Source organism: Carlito syrichta, unplaced genomic scaffold (assembly GCF_000164805.1).
Source record: "Carlito syrichta isolate Samal-C Ts95f unplaced genomic scaffold, Tarsius_syrichta-2.0.1 Scaffold303177, whole genome shotgun sequence".
In the NCBI taxonomy this organism is placed as follows: Eukaryota; Metazoa; Chordata; class Mammalia; order Primates; family Tarsiidae; genus Carlito; species Carlito syrichta.
The window spans coordinates 325,822-335,754 of record NW_007247273.1 but is presented as its reverse complement, the minus strand read 5'-3'; the positions used below and the strand labels follow the sequence as shown (position 1 = coordinate 335,754).

Below are 9,933 nucleotides of genomic sequence, written 5' to 3'. Positions count from 1 at the left end.
TGCGTGAGCAGCCGCGATGTCGATCTTCACCCCCACCAACCAGATCCGCCTGACCAATGTGGCCGTGGTACGGATGAAGCGCGCCGGGAAGCGCTTCGAAATCGCCTGCTACAAAAACAAGGTCGTGGGCTGGCGGAGCGGCGTGTGAGTAACCCTCTCGCGCAGGGCCCGGCCGGAGTCCGCGTCCCCGGAGACGGCCTGCCCCCGGTCCAGTCGAGGGAGGGGGCCGAGCGGGGGTCCGGCCGGGAAGGAAATGGCGACCGGATTCCTGCCGTGAGCGTGAGGAGTGGCGCTGTCGCTCCCGAGCTGGGCGCCTAAGCCGCGGGATCTTGGTGGTGGTGGTGGTGGTGGTGGTGGTGGTTCGGTTGGTTGGGATGGGGTTGTCGGCTTGGGGTTTTGTTTGATCGGCATCGCAGAAAGCCACAGCCAAGAAGCCCCGTCCTCATGCTCCCTTTTTCAGAATAACGATAAAGCCTGGGAGCCGAGCTTACCGAAGCGTGTCATTGTTGTAGTGCATTTGGTGTCACGGACCTCAGGAGTCCCGTGGTCTCACCAAAGTGCGTAGTGTCCTCACTACTGCCCTCTGGGGACCGGTATTCCGTGGCCGCAGCAGCGGTCCCCACCCCTCGCTACCCTGCCCCACCCCGCTCTGCCCTGCCCTGCCCTGCCCTGCCCTCGTGTTTCTTGCGTACTCCCGTGACGTTTTTCCACAGCGAGTGGATGGGAATACAAATGCAGTTCTGAGCCTCGAAGAGGTTCCCTCGACCCTCGACGCTAAGGGCCAAATATTTAGGAGTACTTGTCGGTGCTTGCTGTTGACGCCGATGCCAGTCATGTATTTTAACGTGAATGAATGTCAGAGTTTCAAGTGTATTCACCTGGGATTTTCTCTCCTGCCCTCACAAGGGAAAAAGACCTTGATGAAGTTCTGCAGACCCACTCAGTGTTTGTAAATGTTTCTAAAGGTCAGGTGGCGAAGAAGGAAGATCTCATCAGTGCATTTGGAACAGACGACCAGACGGAAATCTGTAAGCAGGTGGGTTCTGCCAGCTGCAGCAGTATCCATTTGCAAAGTACTCGTAGGTATGGTAAAATTGAAAGGAAAGCGTTACCGCACAGTAATGTGAGCCGCAGGATGTCACATCTAACAGTATAGAGTATGGGTGTTTTTTGCCAAAACTTTCAGAAATTAAATTTTCTACTAAGTTGCCTCATTTTGTCCAGTTATGTAATGCGGTGTACCTGAAAACCAATTTATTCTCAAGTATTTCATCCTGCATACTCAAAATTTTAAGATTATCTTTTCCCCTTCTCCCACCCTATTCTCAATAAGTCCTTCACCAATTATGAGATTTTTGGAGCACAACATAACCCAGTGCAACCTTTAGGCAAAGCACAAATCATTATATACCAAAGTATGGAGTTTAATTTCATGGAGGGGATGGAATTTAATTTTCTCCCCAATTATTAATTATTCAATCTAGTTAACAAGTCGTGTGCAATCGAGATATTGCTTTCTTAAATGTCTTGGGGTTTTTTTTAGATTTTGACTAAAGGAGAAGTTCAAGTATCTGATAAAGAAAGGCACACACAACTGGAGCAGATGTTTAGGGACATTGCAACTATTGTAGCAGACAAATGTGTGAACCCTGAAACAAAGAGACCATACACTGTTATCCTTATCGAGAGAGCCATGAAGGACATCCACTATTCAGTCAAAACTAACAAGAGTACAAAACAGCAGGTGAGTGCTTTTTAAAGTCGTCAAAATTTATCCATGGAAATCCATTTTCCCTGAAGAAATGATTAAAATGATGGGCCTGCATGAACACAAGTGGGTAGGATGTTTTGGGAAGAGAAGGGGGGAAAGGATGGAGGTTGTAAAGAGGCGTAATATAATGTTTGTTCTTTAACTAAAAACTAATACATAGGACTCTTGTCTTCCTATCCAAATCAAGCCTTTAAACACAAAACATTAGTTTTTAAAGAGTTATATTAACTCCTCTTTCTAGATTTTTGTTGTTGTTGTTGTTTATATATAATTCACATTATCATAAAAGTCATCCTTTTGAGGTGTGTAGTTCAAAGTCAGGCGCAGTTTCTCACCTGTAATCCCAGCACTCTGGGAGGCCAAGGCAGAAGGATTACTTCAACCTAGGAGTGTGAGGCCAGCCTTGGGAACATAGTGAAACCTCATCTCTACAAAAAATCAAAAAGTTAGGCATGATGGCTCATGCCTGTAGTCCCAGCTACTCAGGAGGCTGAGGAGGAAGGATCACCTGAACCCAGGAGTTCCAGGCTGCAGTGAGCCATGATTGTGCCACTACACTCCAACCTGGACAACACAGTGAGACCCTGACTCAAAAAAATTTTTTTTTGCCACAGGCATGGTGGCACATGCCTGTAGTCCCAGCTACTTGGGAGGCTGAGGCTGGAAGATCCCTTGAACACAGGAGTTTAAGGCTGCAGTGAGCTATGATCATGCCTCTTCACTCCAGTCTGGACTGACAGAGCAAGACCCTGTCTCTAAAAAATAAAAATAAAAATTTAAAGTGGTATGTTCATCGATGGGCATTGAATTGTTTTTACTTTTGCACTATTTCTAACAATGTCACCATGAAATCTGTTACAAGTTTTTGTACAGACATATGTTGTCATATGTCTATACCTGGGAACTGCCAAACCATTTTCCAAAATAGCTACCCCATCTCACCACTATCGGGGGTGTCAGGGTTCCAGTTTCTTCACATCCTCAGCAGTCCTTGTTATTGTCCACCTCTTGATTATGGCCATCCTTGTATATCTTGTGGGTTTAATTTGCATTTCCCTAATAACTAATGATTTGAGCATACTTTCATGTAGCTTATCGATGTTTTGTCTGTTTTTGAGAAATCTCAATTCAGATTCTTTGCCCACTTTTGTATTGATTATTTGTCTTTTCATTGTTGAGTGGTAGGCATTCTTTATTTTGGAAACTGGTCCCTTATCAAATATGATTTGCAAATATTTTCTCCCAGGCTATGGGCTGTCTTTTCACATTCTTGATAGTGTTTGTCGAAGCACAAAAGTTTTAAATCTTGATAAAGCCTAGTTTTTCTCTTTTCTGTGATTGCTTGATGTTCTTTGTGTCATACGTGAGAAGCCATTACCTAATCCAACCAGATGGAAAAGCTTGGTTTTTGAATACCTTAATGAAGTAATTTAGCCAAAGTAAAGAACTAACAAATATTCACAATTTTGTCTTGATAGGCATTGGAAGTGATAAAGCAATTAAAGGAGAAAATGAAGATAGAACGTGCTCACATGAGACTTCGGTTCATTCTTCCAGTGAACGAAGGGAAAAAACTGAAAGAAAAGCTCAAACCACTGATCAAGGTTATTGAAAGTGAAGATTATGGCCAGCAGTTAGAAATTGTAAGAGTGAAATATTCTTTGCTTCATGTTACCAAAATATTTTACCTAGGATTAGGTTAACATGTCAAGGTCTAAATATAGAACTAAATTGTAGTTAAGCAGAATTAGGATTTTTTTTTTTTTGAGTTGGAGTCTCACTCTGTCACCCAGACTGGAGTGCAGTGGCCGCTCCTAGCCACCACAGCCTCGACCTGCTGGGCTCCGGCGATCCTTCCGCCTCAGCCTTCCGAGTAGCCAGGATTGCAGGCGTGCGCTACCACACCCGGCGTAATTTTTTTTTTTAATTTTTATTGTAGAGATGAGATCTCACCAAGTTTTAGCCCAGGCGGGTCTCGAACCCACGGGCTCAGGCAATCCACTCACCTCAGCCTCCCAAAGTGCTGGGATTACAGGCCCAGCCACCGAGCCTGGCTGAATTATGATTTTTTTTAAGTTAAATTATTCATGATAAAAATTATGTTGCACATGATCTTTTTTTTTTTTTGAGTTGGAGTCTCACTGTCATCTAGGCTGGAGGGCTTTAGGCTGGAGGGCAGTGGCATGCTCGCCACCACCGCAGCCTTGACCTGCTGGGCATAGGTAATCTTGCCCCCTCAGCATTCCAAGTAGTTGGAACTACAGGCTCACACCACCACGCCCGGCTAATTTTTTTGATTATTGTAGAGACAAGGTCTCGCCAAGTTGCCTATGTTGGTCTCAAACCCTGGGCTCCGGCAATCCTCTCACCTCCACCTCCTAAAGTGCTGGGATTACAGGCTTAAGTCACAGCGCCTGCCAAGTCATGTTCATTTTAGATGAGAGAATACGTTTTACAGTGAGTCTTCTGTTACAGGGCAAATAGAAACAAGACTGACTAAAGGTTGGTCAGCCTTGTTTCCCACAGAACAGTTTAAAGAAGCAGCAAAAAAAAACTTTGTGTCTCTGGATCTTCACTCCACAGCTTCAAGCACAGTGTAATTTCAGCTGTCTGCAAATTCATGTCTTCAGCGCATTGCAGCTTCTTTAACAAATAAATGAGCTATAGAAAATGTTATGAGAATGATAAAGAATAAATGAACTATATGAGCATAGATGTGAAACAGCACATCTGACACTATTTGAAGTTCTAAAATATTTTTTAAATGTTATACATGATCTCTAAGTAGGTCTTCAGATTGCTTTTTCTCCTTGATATGTGAAAGTGATTTCACTGAACTATAAAATTTAATGCTGAATTGTAGCATGAAAAGGACCATAATTTTCTAGTCAAACTCCTTCCTTTTATACCTGAAGAATCTGGATAATCTCCCTGACAAGGAGATTAATGCCTTGTCACAAGTGCCTGCATGGATACTTCAGGGCAGAGTTTGGCCGAGAACCCATCTGCTGCCCTGTCCATTGTCTTGTCTATTTACACCATAGAACTGTAAGAGACATCTGGAAAGCATTGTTTAAAAGGAATTTAAGGCTGAGTTTATTCTGTTGTCTTGCTTCTCTTCATGTGGTAAACAACTATGTTAAATGTTTCAGGTATGTCTGATTGACCCGGGCTGCTTCAGAGAAATTGATGAGCTAATAAAGAAGGAAACAAAAGGCAAAGGTTCTCTGGAAGTACTCAATTTGAAAGATGTAGAAGAAGGAGATGAGAAATTTGAATGATATCCATCAATCTCTTCATCTGCAAAACACTGAGGTGTTTTCATTTCTGTCAGCACTGTTTCATTTCTGTGATCTGCCAAATACTTAAACTATTACCATGTTCGATCCGTGTTAACTGTGTACAAAAAAAGACTTTTGTGCAAAAATATAATGTAGGAATTATTTAGTTTTAAATTATAAGTTGGGGTCTAAAACCTAAATAAAAAAGTGAAAACTCTAAGATACAAAGTCCAGAGTAGCATTTTCCTACTCTCATGGCTTTATAGCTTTCCAATATGAAAGTTATTTGAGGCAGTTCTTGTGGATGAAAAGTTAGATTTTGTACGGTATAGTAAAATTATCAGGGGGAGATGTCTGTGTGGCAGAAAGAGAGTATTTACTGAAAAAGAACATGGTATCTTATTTCTACTTAATGATGTTCATGGGTAGGGGCAACCGTGTGGGGTCCTAACGCAAAGCTTGGATGATGACGTCCTGATTATCTGAAAAACAGATGTAACGACTGTGCAAGGCTTACATAATTTTCATTGAACATGCTGCCCTAACTTAGATTATTCTTGGTTGAAAAATAAAGTCATTTATTTCTAATTTTAAAGTATATAATATAAATATAGCTAAAATTATATGTAACCAATAAAAACACTCTTATTTTTATTAAACTATGGTTTGTGTTTCTAGACAGCTTCCTAACTCCTTTTTTTTTCTCTGCCTTCATCTGTAGTAGGATTGGGAAGTTGTTAGGAAGATTGAGTGAGTCAGCTGTGCAGAGTACATAGAAGAGGGCCTGTTCTGATAAACACCTGTTAAATCTTAGTTAACATTATCTGGGATGTAACTGATTATTCTAGTATTTAAACACTTAAATGGATATGGTATAATCTTTTAAAAACCTTATTCTGGAAAGAGATACATTCAAAATAAACATATGTATCTGTATCTGTGGACACCAAATTTTATTTTAAGTGAAAACAGTTCTTGATTTGAACAGATACTGATTGGTTTTATAAGCACACAATTCCCTACCAATACGAGTTCTCAGAAATGTGCTATTTATTTTAAAATAACTTCAAGTTTTTTTCTTGTAGTGGAAAAAATGTTTGATAACATGAGAATGAACCTTTTTCTGTTAACACTAAAATTGGACTGCTGTTTTGATGTATTCCTTAAGACAACCCCTCACTGCTTCAGTTTTACATAAAATTTTATAAAGGTGAAGCCCCAGAAAGCAAATTTTAACCAATAAAGTTTACCCCTTATTTTCAGCTTCAAGATTTAAAGTAATGTTTCAGGTTGAAAGTCATGATTACTAAAAATATTTTAATAGCTGCATATTGAGTAGGAAAAAATAAAGTTAATACAACATTGCCTTAAGATTTTTTGTTTCTGATTATTAATTTCTTCTAAAAATCTGAAACTTCAAGAAATGTCAAATGTAGATCACACTTGAGTCATGCTTCTGAACTTACAAAAAAATTTGTTTTGGTCTGGTGCAGTGGCCTATAATTCCAGCACTTTAGGAGGTCAAAGCAAAAGGATTGCCTGAGCCAGGAGTTTGAGACCAGCCTGGGCAAGGTGGCAAGACATCCTCTCTACAATAAATCAAAAATTAGCCAGGTGTGGTGGTACATTTCTGTAGTCCCAGCTACTTGGGAGGCTGAGGTGGATCACCCGAACCCAACAGGTCAAGGCTGTGGTACCCGTGACTGTGCCACTGCACTCCAGCCTGGGCAACACAGTGAGACTCCAACTCAAAAAATAAAAAAATGACTTCAACTTATATTTATCTCATTACTTGAAATATTAAGTAGGTAAAATTAATGGTTCATGATCATCTTCCTCGTACCGCAACAGTAATGATTAAGTATTTTTATTTTGCTTTATCAATGCAAGCTAATGGTGTGTACATTTGGTCAGAATGACATTTCAGAACTAAGCCTCTTGTATTAGCAAGCATAGTTCTTTTCTGTGAGGCTTTCATTATTCTCCATACACATTTATTTGCTCCAGCCTCTGGAACGCCATACCACATTAAAATTTCCACACAGGCATTGGTTTGCTCCACCTTATTTTAGAGCTACTAAATTATATGTCTTTTGTGCTAGATTGTGAGCTCCTGAAGGGCAAGGGACATAGCCTCATGTGTGTGTCCTACCATGCTTTGGACCTAGTAGATGTGGAATAAACATCTGTAGAGTAATAAACATGCTACCTCAGTGAGGGCCCATGCCATCAGAAGGAGGATCGATGATGGAGAATTTGGGTGACTCATGACTTAGTTTCAAATCCACTGTTAAAGCTGGAATGGTTTTTGTCATCTAAGCCAGAACTTCCCATCCTTCATACTGTGAACAACCATATGCATGATTTTAACCTGCACACTATCCTGAAGCCCACGTCATAAGATCTCTAATGATTTTGGCAGTAATGAGGTTCCTTATTACCTTTACTTAAGAGTTTTTTGTGTGACTGCTCTGACATTAATGGAATTCAAGCTATTGATTATTTGAAAATGCTTTTCTCCTTCTGAACAAAGGCATTGGTTGTGGATACATAGTTTATCATGAGCAGCATTTAATGACAGATAATGAAGGCCACTACTTTTTATCCAGATTCTCATCTCTACATGATGATTCCTTCAAAATTAAGAATCTAAAGTCTAAATATAATTTTATAGCATTAACAATTCTTCTGACTTAAAAGTATAATCCTGAACTAAATCTTTATCGTCTTGGATATTCACCCAGGAACGATCTTACCACAATCTGAGTACATATCGCTAAATTGCCTGGGGACCCTTCCAGACAGCCCAGAAAAAGTTATCAGTTTCACCAAACTCCTAATTGAACCTACAGATTTTCAATTTTCCCCTGGCAGACAATGGAAATAAATAGATTGTGGAATTGACTAAAGCAAAGGCATTTTTACTGTGGAGAGGAGTGGGTTCTATCTACCATGCTTGATACCACTCACATCTCAGAAGACTTTGCCTAGTGAGTTACTTGAATGCAAAAGATCTATGAATGGCTCTCTGTTCCTATGAGAAAAACATAATAGATTGATGCAGTGGAGCTTGACCATGAGAAAAAAGGCCACACACTTATTTCTTCCTCTTGACACATGAAGATAGTTAGAGGACAGCAATAAAATATACCATGGACTTAGGATTAAAAGCATGCTATTGAGAGACCCAAGAAACCAAGAAACTTAAAAAGCCATACTTGCTGTAAAAGTAGTGTTTAGTTCACTACATTATATATCCCTACCTCATGTTCATTGTACTTTATGAAATCTTAGTACTTTAAATCCTACCTCAGACCCCGTAGAATTAGGCATATGTCGTGTGCCGGGTAGCGACTGATCGTGTAGTTATATAATGTCTTAAGTAGTGTTTGTATTTAGAACTCTTGGGTTAAGCATTGTTAGTCCCAATTGCCATGTTGACTTCTGCTTTTACAACGGGATGTAAATGTTAAAGCAATAAGCCCCTTTCAGACATTCCTTTGCAGTAGACTCTGAGGCGCTAGCTGCTCTCCAAGTAGGCTCTATGTTGATTTAAACCTTCGGTTCCCATGTCAAAGTTAATTTACACATAGTGGCTGTGTAAACCTGAGGGAATCAAAAGACTTTTAGAAAAACCACCTTGCCATAAGACGTTTGCGCGATATTTTATAAATTCCTAGAACTAGTACTATATAAATTTCTACCCTACATTTGCTGTATGTGTTTGCAGCATTCATATTTAAAACGTTGTTAAGTTTAGCTTTTGTTGTCCCATAATGACCATGTTATGTTATGTAAATGTTAAGCAAACAAGCTCTCCTAAGCATTCCTCAGTTTGGATCAGCAGACTTGGAGGCGCTGGTAACCTCTGCCTGCTTGCTCAAGTTAATTTATACGCAGTGACTATATGAACCTAACTTATCTGACATTCCACTCTGCCCATTAAGTGGGTTTCTGTCAATCACGGGCAGTCAGGTTGGAGCCCACGAAAGGCACCTACCAATACCAAGTGTTCCCGTACCCATTAGGAGAAATTACCCAGTCATGTAAAACCAAGTTTAAAGTTCTTTCCCCTCCCTCTGTAATGGTGCATAAAAACTGCTTGCCATACTGGATCGAGGCTCTCGTCCCTGAAGCCACTGCCAGCTTCATACGTGAGCCCAGACTTGAGCCTGAATAAAGACCCTCGTGTGTTTGCATCGGAGCTGGCTCTTTGTGGTCTCTCTCGGATTTGAATTGTGGGTTCAACAGATAGGATAAAGACGAGGAATATCTTACATGTAACAAAGTCAAAATCATGTGTAGTCAAAGTAAAAATTACAGATTATGGAAAGATGTTGGACATATACTGGCATGACAAAGGAGTAATGAAAGCATTTTTAATGAAATCTGTATCTGTAAGTAACTAATGATTGAAGAGAAATTAATAAAAATAATGAAGTTTTTATAGAGAGACAATTATGGAAAGTTTGAATGACAACTACCCAATTTTCTCAGAGACACAGTGATTGCTTAGGACTTCAATGATTTTATTGAACATGCTTGTCATAATTAAGGTTTCATAGTAGTATAGAATATTATTTTTTAAAGGAGTTGTCATCACTGCAGTCAGGATTTCACTCTGATGTGAAAACAGTTAAAGGACATTACGGCTTTGTAAATAAAATTGTTACCAAATCAAGTAAAAACAGCTAGAACCAGCCTGGGTGACCGAATGAGACTAACTCAAAAAAATAAAAACAGCTAGATAGACCTTCTCCAAATATGAAGTGTATAATTTGAAATGTTCATGAAACTCACTTTGGGGACACCTCTTAGACATCCTCCAGCAGTGGGAATGAATACAAAGAGGTCATTATGACCAATCAGGAAAGCTGAGTG

General features: G+C 40.0%; 1 protein-coding gene across 1 annotated transcript; it reads left to right on the top strand.

The window, feature by feature from the left end:
- The first annotated feature begins 4 nt into the window (after positions 1–4).
- On the top strand, positions 5–6,423 carry SBDS (SBDS, ribosome maturation factor). The gene is made up of 5 exons (XM_008057977.2): positions 5–144; positions 907–1,036; positions 1,544–1,744; positions 3,250–3,414; positions 4,924–6,423. Exons 1-5 carry the CDS (start codon positions 17–19, stop codon positions 5,050–5,052), a joined length of 753 nt encoding a protein of 250 aa, XP_008056168.1. The 5' UTR covers positions 5–16; the 3' UTR covers positions 5,053–6,423.
- Positions 6,424–9,933: the final 3,510 nt, after the last annotated feature.